Source organism: Hemitrygon akajei, chromosome 10 (genome assembly GCF_048418815.1).
Source record: "Hemitrygon akajei chromosome 10, sHemAka1.3, whole genome shotgun sequence".
In the NCBI taxonomy this organism is placed as follows: domain Eukaryota; kingdom Metazoa; phylum Chordata; class Chondrichthyes; order Myliobatiformes; family Dasyatidae; genus Hemitrygon; species Hemitrygon akajei.
The window spans coordinates 22,049,877-22,074,356 of record NC_133133.1 but is presented as its reverse complement, the minus strand read 5'-3'; the positions used below and the strand labels follow the sequence as shown (position 1 = coordinate 22,074,356).

Sequence of the window (24,480 nt, the reverse complement as noted above, 5' to 3'; positions counted from 1 at the left end):
CAATACTCCAGGTGTGGTCTCACCAGGGCTCTGTACAAATGCAAGAGGATTTCCTTGCTCTTGTACTCAATTCCCTTTGTAATAAAGGCCAACATTCCATTAGCCTTCTTCACTGCCTGCTGCACTTGCTCATTCACCTTCAGTGACTGATGAACAAGGACTCCAAGATCTCTTTGTATTACTCCCTTACCCAACTCTATACCGTTCAGATAATAATCTGCCTTCCTGTTCTTACTCCCAAAGTGGACAACCTCACACTTATTCACATTAAACGCCATCTGCCAAGTATCTGCCCACTCACCCAGCCTATCCAAGTCACCCTGAATTCTCCTAACATCCTCATCACATGTCACACTGCCACCCAGCTTAATATCATCAGCAAACTTGCTGATGTTATTCTCAATGCCTTTATCTAAAATGTTTATGTAAATCGTAAACAGCTGTGGTCCCAATACCGAGCCCTGAGGCACCCCACTAGTCACCACCTGCCATTCCGAGAAACACCCATTCACCGCTACCCTTTGCTTTCTATCTGCCAACCAGTTTTCTATCCATGTCAATGCCTTCTCCCCGATGCCCTGAGCTTTGATTTTACCCATCAATCTTCTATGTGGGACCTTATCAAATGCCTTCTGAAAATCGAGGTACACTACATCCACTGGATCTCCCCCGTCTAACTTCCTGGTTACATCCTCGAAAAACTCCAACAGATTAGTCAAGCATGATTTACCTTTGGTAAATCCATGCTGGCTTGGCCCGATCCTATCACTGCTATCTAGATATGCCACTATTTCATCCTTAATAATGGACTCTAGCATCTTCCCCACCACCGATGTCAGGCTGACAGGTCGATAGTTCTCTGTTTTCTCCCTCCCTCCTTTCTTAAAAAGTGGGATAACATTAGCCATTCTCCAATCCTCAGGGACTGATCCTGAATCTAAGGAACATTGGAAAATGATTACCAATGCATCCGCAATTTCCAGGGCCACCTCCTTTAGTACCCTAGGTTGCAGACCATCTGGACCTGGGGATTTGTCGGCCTTCAGTCCCATCAGTCTTCTCATCACCGTTTCCTTCCGAATGTCAATCTGTTTCATTTCCTCTGTTACCCTATGTCCTTGGCCCATCCATACATCTGGGAGATTGCTTGTGTCTTCCTTAGTGAAAACAGATCTAAAGTACTCATTAAATTCTTCTGCCATTTCTCTGTTTCCCATAACAATTTCACCCAATTCATTCTTCAAGGGCCCAACGTTGTTCTTAACTATCTTCTTTCTCTTCACATACCTAAAAAAGCTTTTGCTATCTTCCTTTATATTCCTGGCTAGCTTGCGTTCATACCTCATTTTTTCTCCCCGTATTGTCTTTTTAGTTAAGTTCTGTTGTTCCTTAAACACTTCCCAATCATCTGTCCTCCCACTCACCTTAGCTCTGTCATATTTCCTTTTTTTTAATGCTATGCAATCTCTGACTTCCTTTGTCAACCACTGTGTCCCCTTTCCCCCCTTTGGCCAGCTCCTCCCTCATGGCTCCATAGTTTCCCCTGTTCATCTGCCACACTGACACCTCCGAGCTGCCCTTATCCTTCTCAAATTGCAGATAAAAGCTTATCATATTGTGATCACTACCTCCTAATGGCTCCTTTACTGCGAGATCGCTTATCAAATCCTGTTCATTACATAACACTTATCCTATAAGACATAGGAGAAGAATTAAGCCCTTTGGCCCATTGAGTCTACTCCATCATTCCATCATGGCTGATTTATTATCCCTCTCAACCACATTCTCCTCCACATAACGTTTAATGCCCTGACTAGCAAAGAAATGGTGAATATCTGCTTTAAATATACTCAATAACTTGACCTCCACAGCTGTGCATGGCAATGCATTTGCCCAGATTCACCACCCTCTGGCTAAAGAAATTCCTTCTTATCTCTGTTCTAAATGGATATTCCTCTATTTTGAAGCTGTGTCCTTTGTTCCTAGACTTGCCCGCTACAGGAGACATTCCCTCCACATCCATCCTCAACTAGACCTTTCAATATTCAGTAGGTTTCAATGAGATCTTCCCCTCATTCTTTGAAATTTCAGTGAGAGCAGGCCCAGAGCCATCAAAAGCTCCTCAAACATTAAAACTTTAATTCCTGAAATCATTCCCATGAGCCTTCTCTGAAAACTCTCCAATGTCAGCACATCTCTTCTCAGAAAAGGTGCCTATATCTGCAAGAGCAGTCTGACCAATGCCTTGTTTAGCATCAACATCATATCCTTGTTCTTATATTCTAGTTTTCTTGAAATGAATGCTAACATTGCATTTGTCTTCCTTATACCGATTCATCCAGCAAGTTTACCTTCAGGGAATCCCAAATCCATTGGAACTCTGATTTTTGAATGTTCTCATTTAGAAAATAGTCTACACCTTTAACTCCTTCTACAAAATGCATGACCATGCATCTCCCTGCACTATGTTTCATCTGCTACTGTTTTGCCCATTCTGCCAATCTGTCCAAGTCATTCTGCAGACTTCCTGCTACTTCAACTCTATTTGCCCCTCCACCAATCTTTGCATTGTCTGCAAAGCTGGCCATAAAGCCATCATTTCTGTCATCCAAATCACTGACATATAATGTGACAAGAAGTGGTCCCAATACTGACCCTTGCGAATACCACTTGTCACCGGCAACCAGCCAGAATAGACCCCTTTTATTTCAACTCTTTGCCTCCTGCCAATCAATCTTCTATCCATGCTAGAATCTTTCCTGTGATATCATAGGCTCTTATCTTCTTAGGCAGTCTTATGTGTGGTCATCTGAAAATCCAAGTTAGGAACACCCACCGTCTATCCTCCTTGCTATTTAGAGTCATAGAGTCTTAAAACTCTACAGCGCAGTAACAGGACTTTCAGCCCATCTAGTCTGAGCCAAACCATTTGTTACGAACCCCGTAACTGGGTCACTTACCAGCAAAGATAGAGAGGTCCGTTGAAGTCTGATGGTACTATTTTTAACAGTATTTATTAGTAAAAATACACAAAAATAATATCAATGCAAATATACAGATAATATACGTCATCAATACTAAATCTAAAAGTGCGGGTATAATAATAGTCAATAAGAAATAGCTCTATCGTTGTCTAGGGGATAATGTATTGTCCGATGGGAATATAAAAGTCATTCAGTTCATGCAGGCTGCAGCCTTTGGGGACCGCTGGGTTTACAATGGTTGGAGAGAGAGAGAGAGTTTTGGGAGAAAAACTTGCCGATTCCTTTTATGATTTTGATCCATCGGAGTCTCATTGGTGTGGCCGTTCACTTGTGGCCTTTCCTTTAGCTAAAGCCGTTCTTCCATGGTGAGCCCGCCAATCCCAGGCAAGGGAAGGACAAGGGAAGGACCCACCGGCTGTCGCTATTAAACACTGTCACGGGATTTCTAGCGTTTCTCCTGGTGCGTCTAAAGGGGTTGTTCCCCAGACCCTCTTTTATCCTTACTCACGGGGTCTCAGATGTCAATCAGGTTTGGATGATGCAATCCCTCAACCAGCCCACTCTGGTCGTCCCCTGAGGGGCTTCAATGAATAGTACAGTACTCAATACACAATTCCGTCTCCAAGAGACAATAGCTGTTATCAATGGTTTTGTTTTGCTGAGGCCAGGACACATTCCAAACCTTGTGGATTCTGGACGTCTTGCTCTCATTTCCTGGGTCCCAGACCCGAATTAATAGTGATCTTGCGATTCTCAAAAAGGAGGTGGCGACTTTGTACCCTTCGGCCCCTCAGAGTCGCGTCACATTCGTAACACATTAATCAGACTAGTTGCATCAACCTGCACCTGGACCATTGCACTCCATACTCCTCTCATATATGTACTCACCCAAATTTATCTTAAATATTGAAATTGACCCTGTATCCACCACTTGTGCTGGCATTTCTTTCCACACTCTCACTACCCTCTGAGTGAAGAAGTTCCCCCTCACATTGCCCTTAAATATTTCTCCTTTCACCCTTAACCCATGACCACTATTTGTAGTTTCACCCAACCTCATGTAGAAAAAAGCCTGCTTGCACTTACCCTATCAATACCCCTTCTAATTTTAAATTCCTCTGTTAACTCTCCCCCTCAATCTTCTATGTCCTAACATAGTCAACTTACCCAATAACTCTTGCCCTCGTCCTGGCAAAATCCTTATAAATTTTCTCTGCACTTATTCAATCTGCTTACATCTTTCCTGTAGGTAGGTGACCAAAACGGCACACAATACTCCAAATTAGGCCTCACCAAAGTCTTATACAACTTCAAAATATCACCCCATCTCCTGTTCTCAATACTTTGATTCATGAAGGCCATTGTGCCAAAAGCATTATTTATAACCCTGTCAACCTGTGATACCACATTTCAGGAATTATGGATCTGTATTCCCAGATCCCTCCATTTTATGCCCTACTACTCACCATGCAAGACCTACCATAGTTGTCCCTCCCAAAGGCCCCCAATCTTAATGCCATCGCAAATTAGTTGATCCAGTTTACCACATTATCATCCAGATCCCTGATATAGATGACAAACAATAATGGACCCAGGACCAATTCCTGTGGCATACCAGTCTTTGTGGTCCCCAGTCAGAGAGGCAACCATCTACCACCATCCTCTGGCTTCTCCCACAAAGCTGATGTCTAATCCAATTTACTATCTCATCTTGAATGCCAAGCGACTGAATTGTCTTGACTAATCTCCTCTTAGGATCTTTTCAAAGGCCTTGCTAAAATCCAGGTAGACAACATCAGCCTTCATCTACTTTCCTGCTAACTTCCCTGAAAAACTCTGTAAGATTGGTTAGACACAATTTACCACGCATAAAGTTGTGTTGACTATCCTAAATGAGTCCCAGTTTATCCAAATAATTATGTATCCGGTCCTTTAGAATACTTTCCAATAACTTTCTACTACTGATATCAGGTTAATCGGCTTATAATTTCCTGGCTTATTCTTAGAGTCTTTCTTAAAGAACAGAACATTAACTCCAATGCCTCAGCAACTCACCCATGGTTAAGGAATTTTTAAATATTTCTGCTTAGGCCCCTTCAATTTCTGCACTACTCTTCCATAGGGTCCGAGAGAACACCTTGTAAGGGCCTGGTGATTTATCCACCCTTATTTGCCCCAAAGTAGCAAACACCTGCTCCTCTGTAATCTGTCTAGGGTCCAGGACTGCACTACTGTATTTCCTCACATCTATAGACTCTGTGTTGGTCTCTCAAAACATCCATTTAGGATCCCCCAACGCCCTTATCTCTTTCAGCTCCAGGCATAGATTACCACTCTGATCTTCCAGAGGACTGGGTTTTTTCCCTTGCTATCCTTCTGCTGGTAATAGCAAACATGTAATGCTGAGGCTTTATAAAACACTGGTGAAGCCTCACTTACAGTATTGTGAGCAGTTTTGGGCCCCTTATCTAAGAAAGGATGTGCTGACTTTGGAGAGGGTTTAAAGGAGATTCACAAAAATGATTTCTGATATCATCAAAATTGGCCTTTCTCCAATTTAGAATTTCAGCCTGACCACCAGACCTATCCTTTTCCATAACTACCTTGAAACTCATGGCATTATGACCATTAGATGCTAAGTGATCCCCTACACAAACTTCTGTTGCTTGTTCTGTCTCATTCCCTAACAAGAGATCTGCTATTGCACTCTCTCTAGTCGGGACTTCTATGTACTGATTCAAGAAGCTTCGCTGAATGCATTTGACAGACATTTTCCCATCTAGCCATTTTACAGTTTGGAGTCCAATTTAATATATGGAAAGTTCAAAACACCTACTATCACAACCTTATGTTTCTTGCAGCAGTCTGCGATCTCTCTACAGAGATCCTGCGGACTATTGTGTGGTGTAAAGCATAATCCTATTAACAGCCACAGGAGTACTCTGCAGAGGCTGCCTATTCCCTTTCCCTTTCCTGACAGTCACTCAAGTACCCGACTTATTCCTCATTTCTACTCGTAAAACCTCACTAGATGAGCTCTTGTGTCTGTTCTGACACTGCTGTGATATTTTCCCTGACTAGTAATAACACCCCTCCGCCTTTAATTACTCCCGCTCTGTCAGGTCCAAAACAATGGAACCTGGTTCCATTGAGCTGCCAGTCCTGCCCCCTCCCACAACCAGGTCTTGCTAATGGCTACAATGTCATAATTACACATGCTGATCCATGCCCTAAGATCAACCGCCTTTCCTACAATAATCTTTGCACTGAAATATACATAGCTCAGAACATTAGTCCCACCATGTTTGACTTCTTGCTTCCTGACTTTGTCTGTAGGCCTAACAACCACACCATTATCTGTTCTGGTGCTCTGGTCCCCATTAACCTACGACTCAAGTTTAAACCCTCCCTCTTTCCCTCTCTCCCTGATGCATCATCAATAACTCTCGGAGACGGGAGGTGAACAATAGGCTTTTCTTAGCAGCAAAAGGGACCACAACATCTTGGAGACTGAGGGAGGAGCAGTGCCTCCAATTGCCTTTATACAGGGGTCTGTGGGAGGAGCCACAGGAGCAGTCAGCAGAGGGGTGTGTCCAGACAGGTATACATAGTTTACCACACTCCCCTCCGCCTCACCCCCAGCCTCCACACAGTACTATCTAAATTTCCTGCCAGGATATTAAAACCCCTCCAGTTCAGGTGTCAACCATCCCTTCTGTAAAGGTCTAACCTTCCCTGGAACAGAGCCTAATGATACAAAAAATTGAAGCCCTCCCTCCAGCACCAACTCCTTAGCTATGTGTTAAGCTGTATGATTTTCCTACTTCCTATTTCTGCCCTTACTAGAATGTGGCATGGGTAGGAATCCTGGAAGTTCTGTTCTTTAACGTAACACCTAGCTCCTTGAACTCACCTTGCAGGACCTTATCACCCATCCTTCCCCTGCCTTTGGTACTGACGTGGACCACGAGCTCTGATTACTCACCCTCCTACGTAAAAATGCTGTGGACTCGATCCAAGATATCCCTGACTATGGTACCCAGGAAGTTACAAACTACTGTGAATCTCATTCTTATCTACTGAACAACCTTTTTGTTCCCCTAACCAACAAATTCCCTATCACTCCTGCTCTTCTCTTCTCCCTCCTTCCCTTCTGAAGCATTGAGCCAGACACAGTGCCAAAAACCTACTCGCTTCATTCCCAGAAGTATCCAAAGTGATATGCTTATTATTTAGGGGATGAGCCACAGGGGTACTCTGCACTGGCTGCCTATTTCCTTTCCCTCTCCAGACAGTCGCACAAGTACCCGCCTCCTGCAACTTACAGGTGGCTACTTCCCTGTAGCTCCTCTCTATCTCCTCCTCATTCTCCTGTATGAGCCGAAGTTCATCAAGCAGCAGCTCCATAACCTTAACATGGCCTCTGAAGAGCTGCTGCCAGGTGCACTTCATGCAGATGTAGTTATCAGGGAGAATGGAAGTCTCCCAAAGTTCTCACATCTCACACAAGGAACATACCGCTAACTGTGGACCCATTCATAGCACACTAGCTATGTACTAGCAAAAATTAAACTTCCTGGAAGTTTACTTAGAGCCTGCAGTTGAACCAAAACTGAACTATTCTAACTCGGCCCCACTCCCAAAATGGCCACTCCGCTTACACCTCCTTTCTTTTTAGTGGCTCAGACAATGACTCACCCCCAATGAGACTGGAACCATTCCAGAATCTAGTGGTTCTTGGAAGATCAATACAATCTCTTCAGCTACTTCTTTCAAAGCGTTGGGTTGTAGTCTATTTGGTCTGAGTGACTTAGATAACTTTAGAACCTTTTAGCATCTGAAGCACCTTCTCCTTAGTAATAGCAACTATACTCACTTCTTCCCCCAACACTCTTGAATTTCTGGCATTCTGCTAGAATCTTCCACAATGAAGAAAACACTAGTGTCCCCTTCCAATTAACTTTGGCCAGCTTCTCTTTCGTGCCTCTGCAATTCCCTTTACTCCACTGAAATAAAGGCACATCTGACTTTATCTTCTCTCTCTCAAAATGTCTTCAGAGGTTCAAAGGTACATTTAATGTCAGAGAAATGTATACAATATACACCCTGAAATGCTTTTTCATCGCAACCATTCATGAAAACAGAAAAGTGTCCCAAAGAATGAACGACGGTTAAACGTAAGAACACCAAAGTGCCCCCAGCTCCTCTCCCTCCCGCATGTAATCGGCAGCAAACAACAATCCCCCACCAGCCAAAAAAAAGCAGGCATTGGCACCACCACCAAGCACTCAAGCCTGAGCAATGCAATAGCAAAGACACAGACTTGCAGTTACCCCAAAGACATTGCACTTAACCCGACATTCGACATCCCACAGGTTTTCTCTCTCCCTGATAAGGGAGAAGGAGGTGTCTCTGTTTTGCAGCGAGCAGGGAGACATAGCAAACAACTCATTGGTTTGCAATGTTAAAAGTCTGTTGCGTCATTTTCTTTTAGCTCTGTGCCTGAAGATCACGATGATCCCCAGTCTTTGGGTGCACAACAGTAGTTTCTAACTCCCCTGATGACACACGGGTCTCCTGCCGTGACACTGACCCTTGATCTGCCCGTCTCCAGGGCCCTGAGATCTTAGGCTTCCAAATCCGAGTCGGACTCTCAGGCCGAACCCTTGGCGTACCGAACAACGGCCAGTCCTGAAACCCTGAGAAACGGGTCCCATTCCCACAAAGAACCAAAGTCAGTGTGTAACTCCAGGTCAGGGTCTTCAAAAGAACCCTGAAAGGGTAAAATAAAGATATTAAAGATGGAAATAGAGCTGTTTCCAAAAATGCAAGCAAAGGAGTCACTGCTTAGTGCCATCTTAACTTCAGTCCGCCTCCCTGAATGATCTTGTGAATAATATCATATTATGATCACTGCCTCCCAAGGTTTCCTTTACCTTAATCTCCCCAGTCAAATCTGGTCCATTACATAAGGCCCAATCTAGAATTGCCTTTCCCTTAGTGGGCTCAGTAACAACCTGCTCCAAAAAGCCATGCTGTAGGCATTCTACAAATTGCCTCTCTTGGGATTCAGCACCATCTGATTTTTCCAATCTACCTGCATATTAAAATTCCCCATGACTAATGTAACACCGCTCTTTTGACATACCCTTTCTAATTACCATTGAAATTTATATCCCACATCCTGGATTCTGTATGGAGGCCTGTTTATAACTCCCATTAGTGTCTTTTTACCCTTGCAGTTTCTTAATTCTACCCACAAAGATTCTACATATTTTGATCCCATGCCACCTCTTTTTAAGCATTTGATTTATTTTTTTTTACCAACAGAGCAGCCTGATCCTTTCTGCCTACTTGCCGGTGCTTTCAATACAAGGCACGTCCTTGGATATTAATCACTGAGCTATGATCTTCTTTCAGCCATCGTTCAGTGGTGCCACAATGTCATACTTGCCAATCTATACCTAATTCCATATACCTTTAATTATAACACCTTCAGTGCTGTATTCATCACCCTTTTTGATTTTGGTCTCCTGTTACACTTTACCTCACCCCACCGACTACTATTTTGCCCATCCATTCTTGCAGTCTCACTGCACGCTGCATCTAGTCGTATACCGTGCTCAGCCCTATCACTCCAGTTTCCATCCACTGCCAATTTAATTTAAACCATCCCCAGCTGCTCGGGCAAACCTGCCCACAGGGGTGCTGGTTCCCACCCATTTCATATGTAACCTATCCTTTTTGTACAGGTCATACCGTCCCTAGAAGAGAAAGATCATTGGGATTTTTTCCTGGAACATAAAAGATTGAGGGGAGATTTGATAGAGGTATACAAAATTATGAGGGGTATAGATAGGGTAAATGCAAGCAGGCTTTTTCCCCACCAAGATTGGGAGGGACTACAAGCAGCGGTCATGGGTTAAAGTTGAAAGGTGAAATGTTTAAGGGGCACATGAGGGGTAACTTCTTACAGAGGTCATATGAGTTGGGAACAAGCCGCCAGCACAAGTGGTGCACGTGAGTTAATCTCAACATTTAAGAAAAGTTTGGACAGGTATGTGGATAGTAGGGGTATGGAGGGCTGTGGTCCGAGTGCAGGTCGATAGGAGTGGGCAGTTTAAATGCTCAGTATGGACTAGATGGGCTGAAGGGATTGTTTATGTGCTGTATTTTTCTGTCACTCTGTGACTCTAAATCTGAAACCTTGCCCCCCGCACCACTTCCTCACCCACTCATTCACCTGTATCATTAGCCTTTCCTGCCCTGACTGGTACATAGCACTGGGACTAATCCAAAGTTTCCTACCTTGGAGGTCATGTTCTTCAGCTTTTTTCCTACCTCACTATATTCACTGTGCAGGATCTTTTACCCCTTTCTACCTATCTCATTGGTATCATTGTACACTACATCCTCTGGCTTCTCACTCACCCTTCTGCAGTTGCTCTGAGATATCCTGGACCCTAGAAGCTGGGAGGCAACACACCTTCATTTTCTGTCCTCCTGTCAAACCTCCTATCATTACTGCTGTGATTGACTTTCCCCTTCCCTGCTGAGCCTCAGAGTTGGCCACAGTTCCACTGGCCTGGCTGCTGTTGCTGTGCCCTGATAAGATTATCACCCCATCCCCAGAAGTATCCACAGGGGTATACTTGTTGCTGAGGGGGATGGATACAGCAGAGCCCTGCATTGACTTCTTACTCCCCTCACTTCTCCTGGTGGTCACTCAGCTACTATCTGGGTGTGACCACCTGAGTGAAAGACTCATCTATGAAGTTTTCAGCTACCTAGGTAGTTCTGAGTCCATCCAGCTCCAGCTCCAGTTCCTTTTCTTTTTCAGTCGGGAGCTGGCATTGGGTGTACTTCCTGCAAATGTAGTCATCTGGGAGACCATTAGGTACCCTGTGATCTCACATCCTACAGGAGGAGCATCTTACTGCCTAACCTATAATCCTGCCTACACTTGTTGTGCCTTGTAATTCTCAAACAAGTTCTAGCCTGTGCCCTTTCTTGCCCAAGCCTGTTGAGCCAAAGCCTGACCACTCTGACATTGTCCACTCACTCAATCACCCCTGCAGCAATGGCTGCTCTGCTCAAGCCCCACTTCTTTTTATTGGCCCTTGGAAATTAACATTAGTTAATATTAATCCAAGCAATATCCCATTGTGCAGATAAATCCCAAAAGGCTCTGCTCACTTTTTAAAATTGGCACTCCAGATCTTTTCCCTTCCTCTGCAACTATTTCACAAAGTAAGGTAGTATGACTCTGAGCATCATAAAATTCTGCCCACCGACAGTGCATTTGGCCCATTATACCTGTGCTGTCTCTTTGAAACTGCACTACTGCACTTCATCTTACTCCTGCATCATCTCAACGCTCTTAACTGTCTCAACACTTCCCTTCCTCCCTTCCCTTCTTCATACTGGCCATCTTGCCTCTCCACTTTCAGTCCTGATGCAGTTTTTAAATAAAGTGTTGACAATTCTATTCTCACTGAAGATATTGTTCGACATGCTGAGTTCTTCGAGCAGATTCTTTGTTATTCATACATCCCATTTTTGCCTACAGCCCTGCAGATCTTTTATTCTTCATCTTATGTCCAACTCCCTATAGCATTATTTTTGGAACCAGCTTCCAGCAGTTTTTCAAGTGAAACATTCCAGATCCAGGCAAATATCTGGCTGGAAAGATTTATGTCTCTTCATTAGTTCTTATGTCAATGATTTCATAAGCATGACCCCACGTTACTGGCCAGTACCACAGGGAATAGCTGTTTTACCCAGCTATAATTTATTTTAAATATCTTCTCCATTCCAAGGGAAACAATTCTAGCTTTCTAACTTCAGAGCTGAAGTTCTTATCTCTGGTAACGATATTGAAAGTCCTTTACTGCTTTGCAGAGTTTTTATAGCTTTAGTAAAATGTTAAGAATGGATCACAATGCCTCAGGTGAGGACCTACAATCAATTTATAAAAATCTCTTTTATAAATTTTTACTTATTTATAAGCAGAGGTAATCAAATATTGGACCACATTTGGAATATTGTGTTCAGTTCTGGTCGCCTCATTATAGGAAGGATGTGGCAATTTTAGAGAGGGTGCAAATCAGATTTTCCAGGATGCTGCCTGGATTAAGGAGCACATCATATGAGGACAGGTTGAGCAAGCTTGGGCTTTTCTCTATGGAGGATGAAAGATGACTTGATAGAGGCAATAAGATGATAAGAGGCATAAATTGAGTGGATAGTCACAGATTTTATCCCAGGTAGAATTCGCTAATGTGTTGGGGCATAATTTTATGGCAATGAGAGGAAAGCATAGAGGGAGGGGTGTCTGAAGTAAGTTTTTTTACATAGGGAGTGGTGAATGTGTGGAACACCCTGACAGAGGTGGTGGTAGAGGCAGGTACATTAGGGCATTTTAGGTAGAAACATGAATGAAAGAAAAATGGAGGACTATGTAAGAGGGAAGAGTTGGATTGATCTTAGAGTAGGTTAAAAGGTCAGCACAACATTATGGGTTGAAGGGCCTGCACTCTGCTGTAGTGTTCTGTGTTCTATGTTCGATTTCTTTTTTACTCCATTATCAACTAGACATGACACCTTTGAAGTGTTGTGTCAGTGGACAATTTGCAGCATTTGCAAGTTTGTTGATTATCAGTTTTCGAGTTATGTCAGCTGGAGACTTGCATTTCTGGCAGATGTTTTGACATATGAAATGTAGAAATAGACTCACGGTTCCCGAATTAGAAAGAAAACTTCCAAACTCCAAGGTTCTGAAGAAAACAGATAACATATTGAAAAAGAAAACCAAGGCTGTTGCTTTAACAATGGAGTGATTAATATTTCAGTAGCTTGGGTATTGAAAGATGAAGAAGAAATTTGTCCTCAGACAAGTGTTAGATTTGTAACAAAGACATAACTGTGTACTTATTCTGTTTCTGAAATTTAATTTTACTCACTTCTGTGGCATTGCCTGTCAGGAGCAAAATGCATTATTGCTCTATTATTTAGAACAAGATAATAAGGACAAATTTCAACAAAGGATTCAGAAGCAAAATCTGAAATACAAGTAGAAGATGCTGGAATCTTCACTACATCAGGCAACATCTGTGGCAGGGGTTTCTAACCTGAGGAACATGGACACCCTGCTTAATGATATTGGTCCATGACATAAAAAAATTGGGAACCTCTGGTCTATAGAGAAAGGAAAAGAGTTGATGATTTATTAGACCATTGTTATAAGGTCCGCCTGGTCAACCTCACTGACATGATACATCCAAAAAAAAAGGCAATAAATAAGTACAGTCAACTTTTCAGTCCAAGACCCTTCATCAGGACTCATGATCCCACTCCTGATGAAGGGTCAGCCCGAAATGTTGACTCCTTCCTCTTTTCCATAGATGCTACCCAGCCTGCTGAGTTCCTCCAGCATTTTGTGTATGTCATTTGTAGAAGCTTATAGGGCAATTTATAAACAACATTAACTTTTGTCTATAAACGTAAAAGATTCTACAGATGCTGAAAGTCCAGAGTAACACACACAAAATGTTGGACGAACTCAAGAGGTCAGTCAGCATCTATGGAGAGGAATAAAGAGCTGAAGTTTTGGGCCGAGACATATCCTGATGAAGGATATGTCTGATCTGGTGATATCCTCCAGCATTTTGTGTGCATTCCATTTACGTATATAATATCTCTAGTATGGCAGAATGTAATATATAGAAAGAAAATTGCCATATAAGATGATATTAGAGTAGATAGCCAGAGATTGGTCAGAAAGGTAAATTTTAAGAAAGATGTTGAAGAACAGGAAACTGAAAGCGAGAAGCAGTGCAGGGAGACTTTCAGAGCTTATATCCTTGGCAACTGAGGGTTTGGCTCCCAGTGCTGCAACAACTAAAGGCAAAGGTGCTCATGAGCACGGATATCTTAGTTGGATAGAAGCCTAAACAAGATTAAAGACAAGTGGGGGGGGGGGGGGGGGAGGGGTAGGGACTATGAAGAGATTCCAAAGCAACCATAAGCTCCTCAAAACTGGGACATAGTTTAATGGCAATTGCAGTCGCAGGGGTGGTGGATTAATAGAACAAAGCTGAGGATGGGTAGAATCAGATTCAGTATTATGAGCTTTTGTCTCTCTGATGTGCAATGTACTCTTACATGGGCTCAGCTGTTTGAAGGAAATACTGGAGGGAGGAAGGCAAAAAGGAAAGAAGTGCAGTTCATTCTTTCGAACCAATGTCATTAGAAAAATCTTGCAGAGGTCTGGTGTAAAGTCAATATGATCTGAAAAGTAACTATCTCTGTAATGGAGAAAATATCATATAATTTTTTAATTCACATATTCAGAAGCTGGTGATTTATTCTAGGCATGGTTTCCCGGTTGGTATCAACACTCTTGTGTCTTCTGTACATAAAATGACGCAACAAATTTTCTTCAAGTGAAATCCAGATGGTGAGAATTCGCAAGCTGCTAGGCAACAGGGCCAAAAGAAACAAGACAGATTCTGATCTTGCCCAATATTCCTAAGTGCACGTTTTATTCTAGGATTAGGAATAGGGGTCATAACTGTTTATTCTTCCTTTCCTACATGTCAGTTACTGCTGTAAGTTTGCTATCATTGATGTAATATCAAGTGCATTGGCACTTCTAAAGCAATTATCACATCGATCCAACCAAGAATCTAATGCTGGAGCCCAAACAACTGCAAACCCACAAAGAATATAGATTCTTGTCATGGAATTAAATACTTTGAATTCCAATAATTCAATTCAAATGTAATATTTCTTTTTAGCGTAAAATATGCTTAAGACAAAATGAATCCCGAGTGTGAAGTGGTCTGGATTTTTGTAACAAGTGGTTCAGTTTTGAATGAGAAGTTTAATGGCTTTTGTTCATTGATTTGGAATTTCACAGAAACAGTGGTAAAAAATCTGGCCAGAACTCAGCATTCTCTGAAGACGTCAGTGCGATGTTTTCCAATTCTCCTGATGATCATGGGACGGCTGCCCCAGGAAGCAAAGGGAAGGGAAGTGAAGAGACCCTTCAGTCAAGGTACAGTGACCATCAGCTGCGCTGAAATGGAGCCTGTTGTCTTCTCATCTGTTTTGTATCACCTCTCAGAATATTGAATGTGTGTGCAATTTAAGTCCGATGGTAAGGCATGAGTTCAGAGCACAAAGTTACTGAATATGTGGCAGCAAATGAGAGTACAAAAAAAGATAAAGATTAGTTTTATTCATCACAGGGACATCAGAATGTCGAAATATGCAATGTAAATGTTATCTACATTGAATGAATGTAGATAACATTTACAATGATGCTACCTGGAATGAGGATGTGAGTTTTTGGGAAAGTCTTGAGTCAGGACCTTATTTCATGTGACATAGAATAATAAGGAGAAATTTGATAGAGGTATACATAATACTCTATGGATAGGGTAAGTGCAAGCAGGTATTTTTCCACGAAGTTTGGGTGAAATAGGAATAGAGGTCACAGATTTAGAGTGAAAGATGAAATATTTAAGGGGAACCTGAGGGGGAAACTTCTTCACTCAGACAGTGGTGCAAGTGTGGAAGGAACGGCCAGTGAACGTGGTGGATACGGTTCAATTGCAACACTTAAGAGCGTTTTGGATTGGTACATGGATGGGAGGGTTATGGAGGGCAATAGTCCAGGTGTAGGTAGATGGGGTGAGGCTGAATAACAGTTTTGCTGATGGCCCTGTTTCTGTGCTGTAATATTCTTTGACTTTTATCACTCTCAACCATACTGTTTTCATAGTCAGGGGAAAATGGGAATGTCACTGTGGTCCTGAGAGCAAATATTGATGGAGCAAAGTGAACAGTCATTTTCAATACTGTCTAACCTGATATGATCTAGAGGTGCTGGGTGCCTGTGGTCATGGGTGAAAGAAAAATTCCATTTGAAAAAGAAAATTTCAGTGAGGTGAAATGCCTGGTGTTTATCCCTAGGCTCAACATGGGAGAGAAGAAAATGCATACAAAGGGAAGACAAACACAGAGCACACACATTGTCTTAAAATAATCCTGAAAGGGACGCTCTGTATTCAGTCTAACATTTACTAAACGTACTTAAATTTGGAGCCATTATTTCTTACCATATAGATACTGAAGCAGAGTCTTGGTTGAAGAATCTTTATATGTCACACCTATGAATTTACCGTCTGAACTATTAGTTACAGAATATGAATTTAAAGCTCTCCACTGGATCTAGGGAATTTAAACTCCATTAATTAAATAAATTTTAATACCTCATAACTTTATCCATCAAACTGTTGGATAGCCATTGAAAACAAAATCCTGTTTCTTTCCTGTCCTTTAGAAATCTGTTGTTTTTATCTGCATAGACCCTTATAGGCAATGAAGGGCGAGGAAACATACTGACCTGGTTAGGAAAGACCACATCCTGCGTCATCATGCATAAAACCAAAATGAACCTATGAAGCAATAAGAGGGGATTATTTATTTATACAGTATTCAGATTTTCAGATAATAGTTTCAAAACAATAGGTATCTGATTTTTACACAGAGTGGAGAGTGCTTGGAATGTGCTGCCAAGTATGGTGGTTGAAGTAGATACATTGGGATCGCTAAGAGACTTAGATAGGTACATGGATGATAGAAAAATGGAGGGCTAAGTGGGTGGGAAGGGTTAGATTGATCTTAGAGCAGGTTAAAAGGTCAGCACAACATTACAGGCCAGAAGCCCGGTACTATGGTGTACTGGTCAATGTTCTATAGTTTGGGATTTGTATGCAGGAGAACTTTCCACTGACATTGGCTAAGTATCAGTCAGAATCAGAATCAGAATCAGGTTTATTGTCACCGGCATGTGACGTGAAATTTGTTAACTTCATAGTAGCAGTTCCTTGCAATACATAGTCTAGCAGAGAGAGAAAAAATAATGTTACGAACCCCGTAACTGGGTCACTTACCAGCAAAGATAGAGAGGTCCGCTGAAGTCTGATGGTACTATTTTTAAACGTTTTTATTTATAAAGGGGCTCAAAATTAAGGTTAATACAAACATTCAGATAATCTACGTCGTCAATACTCAATCTAAAGCGCGGGTATAGTAATAATCATCAATAAGAAGTGGCTCTATCGTTTTGTCTAGGGGTAAAAATATTGTCCGATGGAAATATAAAAGTCTCGCAAGTTCATGCAGGCTTTAGCCTGTTGGGGACCGCTGGGTTTCACTTGTTGGAGAGAGAGAGAGATTTTTGGTGAGAAAAGAAACTTGCCCAATCTTTAGGACGCAAACCGTTGAATCGGGAACGTAGGTTCCCCGTTGTTAGTTTGAAGTCCTTTTCGGTGTTATCAGCCACCCATTCCCCAGGCCAGGGGAAACGGACCACACGTGGCTTCCGAATAGCTTCCCGTTATCACGGGAGCAATGAGCGATGGTGTCTCCTTCTGGTGCGTCGCTAGGGGACTGCCTCCTGCAGCCCCTCTTTTATCTTGACTTGCAGGGTTGTAGATGTCAATCAGGGTGGGGTGATGCAATCCCCACCCCACATTGCCCGAGGGTGTACACGTAGCCCTGAGAGCTGACACGTAGTATAGGATCGCAATCCACAAAGGTGTCTCCAAGAAACAATGGCCAAATCCGTTGCTTTGTCCTGCTGAGGATTCTCTCTCATTTCCTGGGTCCAAGACCCGAATTAATAGTGATCTTGTGATTCTCAAAAAGGAGGGGGCTGGGATCATAACAATAACAAATAAAATAAAACATAAATAAATAAGTAAATCAATTATGTATTTTGAATAGATTTTTTTTAATGTGCAAAAACAGAAATACTGTATATTAAGAAAGTGAGGTAGTGTCCAAAGCTTCAATGTCCATTCAGGAATCGGATAGCAGAGGGGAAGAAGCTGTTCCTGAATCACTGAGTGTGAGATACAGGACCCCATTTTAAATACATTTAATGGCTATAAATGGGCTGTCTCTTACTCAAACTGATCTTGAATAAAGGATAAATGATAACTATACTTCTTGGAATTTGAGCTTCCTCACCTGGACAATGCTTTGTTTTCAGGTTGAAACCGAATAATGCTGCCGATGACGACCCTCACTCAAACAGTTTTAACAACCCAGCCTACTTTGTGCTTGAAGGCCTCTCCTACCAGTCTGGAACAGGTGGTCAGGAAAACCCAGGGAATCCGGTGTCAAAACCTATCCCTAGGAATAAGACACACCCTCTTCCTCCAACACCAATGGAGAAGCCAAAGGACTACTCACTCCGACATCTAAACAATGAAGGTGGATCCTCTGAACATGAAAGCCCTTATGATCAAAGCCAACACATGTACCACAAAATGCTGGAAGTTGAAATGCAGAACAATCCACTCTATGCCAGTACAGACGATGTATGGGTTAAATCAGCTCAGACTTCACCGGCCAAAGTCAGCCAAGAGCGGCTCAAGAACACAGCGCCTGCTCGGGACCATCTTGAGTTTAAAGCTCGCACCATGGGCCCAAGGACCAGACCTCAGGTGGCGGCAAAGAGTGGGGCTCAAGCTTCCTTGATCAGCGAGGTCAGAGACAAGATCTATGAGAGGAGGTCAGAAGACCAACCTCCACCCGTCAGCCACATAGTCAAATCGCTGAGCGATAAGGACCGGCCGTCCAGCAGGGGCGAGCTACCCGTTCCTGTTCGTGAGCGTCCCGCCAAAAGTCCCCGGCTGCCTGCGAGGAACAAAGCCCCAGAGATTCAGCCTCGGCCTGCACGGATGGAGCATTTGAACATGCCCCCGCCCCTGCCAGTCAAGAGCCGGACAATGGAGTATGGGGTAGGAGCAATTACCGACTGAGTGTCATATTTGAGTTTCAGCTATAGAGTTATTAATCAGATGAATGTAAATGATACAGCTCCCCAAATATCTTGTGCACGGATGTACTGTATTTACTATGATATGAATGAGATGCATAGTATTTTGATCAGCACCAAATTAGAAATGAGTCAAATATTGTAGTGGGATATAGTGTAGTGGGTAAGTCAACAAATTGTTGGATTAATTCAAAGCCCTAGACTAAAGGCATGCAGACTTAAACTTAATGAAATAAATCTGGAATTTGCAAACTAGAATTTGTAACAGGGATCATTGAACTTCCAGATTGTTGCAAGAACCCATTCACTGATATACCTTGGCCATCTGACCCATATATAGTTTACTCATAACTTTCCCTCTGAAGTTGCTGAACAACCCACTGAGGGAGGTGTAGAATGAGGTGGGATCGGTAAATTATGTCAGTGGTGCTGGGTAAGGCAGGTTCTACAAATTGATCAACCCTGATCACTGCATGGGGTGGGGGGGGGGGGGCGGTGTGTGTGTGTGTGTGTGTGTGTGTGTGTGTGTGTGTGTGTGTGTGTGTGTGTGTGTGTGTGTGTGTGTGTGTGTGTGTGTGTGTGTGTGTGTGTGTGTGTACCTCACCATGATATCTTTTATGTCTTGCACTGTACTGCTCCCACAGAACAATGAACCTCATGATATATGGCAGTGAGAATAAACCTAATTCTGAATGTGAGTGTGTGTGTGTTGCACAAATTGTTTGAAATGTTAATTATTCTTTACATAGAATAATGATGTGTTTAGTGATTTAATGAATGTTTAGTGATTTGTAATATTACTTTTCTGAATCAAATGACGGAAATATGGATCACTGAGGAAGTGCTGCTCTGTGAGCCTATCAGTCATCAAAGACATTAAGCTGAGGCATTAAGGTCCCTGCTGTAATCTCAGGTGGGAGATGCAGAAAATCAAGTCAACTAATATTAGAATGAAATAGTGAATTCTTAATATCCGACATTCCATTTACCTTTTAACTCACTTCACTAGATGGGTGCCATGGTAGTGCCACAGTGACCTCTTTGAGAAAGTTACTACGCTCTTCTCGTGTGCACATTGATTTCCTCTGGGTGCTCTGCTTTTCTTCCACAGTCCATAGACGTGCCAGTTAGTAAATCAATTGATCCTTGTAAATTGTCCTGTGATTACATTAGAGTTAAATAGGAGACTTGCTGAGCAGCGCAGCTCAAAGGTTTGCTGACCAGCAGCGCCTAGAGATATAGCTGTTCAGCGCTATATCTCTATATATATTCGGTCTTTATCACATTACTGTTCATGTACAAATTGGCATGTATGCTTTCTGCACAATAGTGACCACAATTCAGTTGTTCTCTATTGCTGTAATTCACTGAGACTTTACAAGTTAGAGAAAGTTACTATATGAATTCAAATTGTTCTCTATATACTTTGAGAGTTTTGCTGTCTGACCAAAATTCACCAGCTAGAGACTAAAATTAATTAATCATGTGGAGTATGGCCTGACAGAGCATCAGAATATCTCAGCATTATTACTGTAGACATAAACCAAAAACAGTCATTAGGGTTTAGGTACTAAAAAGGCAGTTATATTTAAGAAATTATAATTCTCTATCCAAAAAAATACAGATCTTTTGCTGTCTCTTTTAGACTTCTGAGAACCGTAATAGTTCAAACACCATCTTGGAGGTTCTGAAGCACTTTGGCTTGGAGAAATATGAAAGTGGCCTGATTGAGAATGGATGGGATAACTTGGAATTCTGGAGGTAATTACAGTGAGAACACATCAAACCCAATGGTTTCTGTGGGGTATTTCTGTAAACTATTTGCACAAGTTGTAGCTTTTTTACTTATTGCACTGCTGCTACCAAAAAGAAGAGTGAGCTGAAGGTCAATCTTAATGGTGGAGCTTCCCCCTGTGCATTTTAGCATACACTGGTGGATTAAGAGGCATCTCAAGACGCTTTATAAACCAAACATTTTCAGCTCAGTTCTACAGGGTGGAACTACCCATAATTAGGCACAGATTGGGATTAGACCAACACATGTTCTCTTCAACCCTGGGATTAACCTGGAAATTAGGACGGCGGTGTCTTCCAGTAGGACTGTAGCTGCTTGTTTGCAATCCCCACCCGCCAGTTTTCCATGCCGAAACTGGAACACACTTGTAGTCTGACACAGAAGTTCTCCTCATCGCTGAAAGAATATTCTTTTCTGCTACCCTGAATTTTCCATGCCTGAAGAGTTCTGACACAGAATCCATGGTGGGATCAAAATGCAGTCACAAAAAATTGGCCCATTGGGTATCTTTAGTGCACAAAATTCCAGGCCTTTCTCTATTCCCTTGTCTATTCCCCTGGCCCCACTACAACTAGGCCCCTCTCTGAGCACTTACTACCATGGGAATGATTTCATTCATACCATGTCTCTTCAGGCCAGGCTTAGCCAATCAGATAAATGGATTTGTAAGGCTATGGGTCGTGAAGTTTGCAAGGTTTAATCTATGAAATTGGTTTAGGAATGTGATTGCAGTAGTGGTTTTAACTTTACTATATTATATACATATATATATATATATATATGTGTGTGTGTGTATACGTCTGTTACTGAAAAGCAATAACACTATGGTCTCTTTTTTGGTGTAGTGACATCACTGATGATGATTTACGAGAAGCTGGGGTCACTGATGCCAGTCACAGGAAGACTCTTCTGGACTTAGCTTACCACAATAAGCCTTGACAATAGATTGGTAAAAAGTGGAAGAGGACCCCTGGTCACTCTTTATGGACCTTGCCATTAAATTTTGTTTCCGAAGTCCTACCTGAGTAAGAAAACATTGGGTGAAATACTGAATCTGAGCACATCCTGAAGGTTCTTTATGACGTCCGGAAGGAATTGAGTGCGGAAAAGTGAATGGTGTTTCCGGTATAATCCCAGCGACAGATGCCCTAGTCATGCCCTAGTCATTTCTGGTCTAGTCTTTCGTGTTACTAAGAAGCAGAACCCCAGTTTGATTTTTCCAAGGCAACTTATAACTGGAATCTGGGACTTGGAATGGAAGAATGCGTTGCCTTATCTTGAAATCCCATATGGATAAGATACAAGGATGGTTTAGTCTCCATGGGTGAAATAATAAATGGTCAAATAACCAGAACCCTTGAAGGCTTTGTTTAGAATTTCAGTGTCCCCACTTTTCATACTCAGAAAACTTTTCAGCGAGAAATTCAAGCTAATAAGTACGATGCCTTTCATTTAGAAAAAGGCAAACTGGTAAAGCTCTCAGAATGCCTAGCAGTGGAAATTACTGGGGCTGACGCCGATTTGAGGCTTCCTGTACAAAATGGACAATGCCAGAAGAAGCCAACACTGAGCCAGATGGCTTCAAAGTACTGGTTACTTGGCGCAGGAAGAGACCACAGCAAGATGTTACTAAAAAAAAAAGTGAAGATCTCAAATTAAGTGCATGTTACTCAACTTAGACTTAATGGTCTATATCTTGCCTATCATATAGGAGGTTCAAGTGTCTGTTTAACATCTGAAAGTGGTCAGTAAGTCAGGGGGAGAGGCGTATGAAAGTTCAGATGTTTATGGCGTGCCCCAGTATCTTAAATCTTTTAAGCCAGCCACACACAGCTCCTTCCTATGCTACTCATTGGTGTTTCATTTGTCCCATATGAAAGCCAAATTCATGTGAACTTCCAGAGTTTATACCATCTGTGTGTAGGCTAGAAACTTATGCTTGGCATGAGTGCTCTGTGCTGATTTTTATTTATCTGCATCACTGAGAACTGCAGAGCATTCCCTTTATCAAAACATGGAAACTTAGAAATCTGTCATTCCATTTTCTTAAACATGTTGGAGTCCAAATGGGATTAAATGAGAGGCTTGTGGGTGCAACATGTAACATCCCTACGTTAAGCGAAGTTTAAAGGGATACAGCATGCATGGTTCATGGGCATGAGTTGCTGATGTTTTTTTTCCCATGTTTTATACTATTTTTAATGTTCTGAACAATGTAACTTCATTTTCAGGCCATTTTGGCATATGCTGATTGAAAGATTAGTAGAAGTTTAGGTGCAATATGCCTCTGCATGTTTGATTCAGAATGTAATCTCTCCCACCCTTATTTGTAAATTGGACATTTTAATGAGGATTCACAGTATTTCATTCACAGAATGGACAAACAAACAACAAAAGAAACACAGGGTTAAGATACACAAAGATTGCAGATGCTGGAATCCAGAGCAAAAAAAAACAAACTGCTGGAGGAACTGCTGCCTGACCTACAAAGTTCCTCCAGCAGAATATCTTTTCACAAAAAAACCAGTGTCATTGTCAGAGTTCACAGGGATGCCCTATGGTTTTAGCTGCTACCTTGCCTTCCTTGTGGTGATATCTCAGGTCTATGTGTGGAAACTTAAGCAAATGGATCCTCAATTCATCTGCACCTGGGCAGTGATGTAGATGACTGGATCCCTCACCCTTTATAGATCAACATCCGATCTTCATGGCTTCACAATCAAAACTAATCAATTTCTGAAGCTGACACAGTGACTCTGTTTGTCATGTGGTGATGATGAATGTTCTGTAAGTGTATCAAACCTTTTTCAGAATTATATTGATTACCTTGGTTAGAAAGTAAAGGGTATTCCAAAGATGTATATAAACTGAGGTTACACAATTCCTTCGAGTTTGAAATGAAAATGCAGAAGGTGGACATGTTACTTAATAAATTACACTGAAACACAGACATCTGAGCAAAATCTTAGCAACTAGGCTCAGGGCAAGAATCTGGATGAAATTACATTTGATAGTTTTCTTTTGGAAGCACTGCCAGCCACACCACATCAGACATGATAGTGTACTTCGGTGTGATTTTGCTCGACAGGGAAAGGACCAAAGCTTGCTAGTCTGAAGGACAGCCATTGCCATGAATTGTTGCATGCTGTATAACTTTGAATATTTTTATCTGCATGGATATCATGTTGGATGAATTGTTGCTAATGGCAGCGTTGTTATGTTTACTCCAGTGATATCTTTGGATATTGTTTTAACTAAATATCATTTGGACCTCTGAAGTATATACAAATAAATTCAGAATGAAACTATCTTTTGAGACTATATTTCTTCTGCCCTCTATATTTCAATGTATTGAAAAATTAAGTTACAAAACAGATGGGTTTGGATGCACGCTCAGTGGCCACTTTATTACGTGCATTTGTACACCCACATAAAAGCATGCAGGCATGGTCAAGAGATTCAGATTTTGTTCGGACTAAACATCAGAATGGAGAAGAAGTGTGATTTAAGTGACTGACCGTGGAATGATTGCTGGTGCCAGACGGGGCAGTTTGAGTATCTCAGAAACTGCTGATCTCCTGGGATTTTCGTGTACAAAAGTCTCTGGAGTTTATAGAGGATGGCGTGAAAAACAAAAAAAAAGAAAATCCAGTGAGCAGCAGTTCTGTGGGTGAAAACACTTTGTTAATGAGAGAGGGCACAGGAGGATGCCCAGACTGCTTCAAGCTGGCAGGAAGGCAACAGTAACTCAAATAACCATGTGTTACAACAGTGGTGTGCACAGAGCAGCATCTCTTACAACATGTTGAATCTTGAAGTGGATGGGCTCAGGACCAGAAGGCCAC

At 42.1% G+C, this 24,480-nt stretch overlaps 1 protein-coding gene across 2 annotated transcripts in view; it reads left to right on the top strand.

The window, feature by feature from the left end:
• LOC140734215 (phosphatidylinositol 3,4,5-trisphosphate 5-phosphatase 2-like) overlaps positions 1–23,943 on the top strand; it is a 209,514-nt gene extending 185,571 nt beyond the window's left edge. For both annotated transcript variants that reach the window (XM_073057895.1, XM_073057894.1), the window contains exons 26-29: positions 14,905–15,042; positions 18,049–18,802; positions 20,486–20,601; positions 21,481–23,943. In XM_073057895.1, coding sequence (XP_072913996.1) covers positions 14,905–15,042; positions 18,049–18,802; positions 20,486–20,601; positions 21,481–21,574 — 1,102 coding nt within the window. In that variant the 3' untranslated portion in view covers positions 21,575–23,943. The remainder of the gene's footprint in view (positions 1–14,904; positions 15,043–18,048; positions 18,803–20,485; positions 20,602–21,480) is intronic.
• The last annotated feature ends 537 nt before the right edge of the window (positions 23,944–24,480 follow it).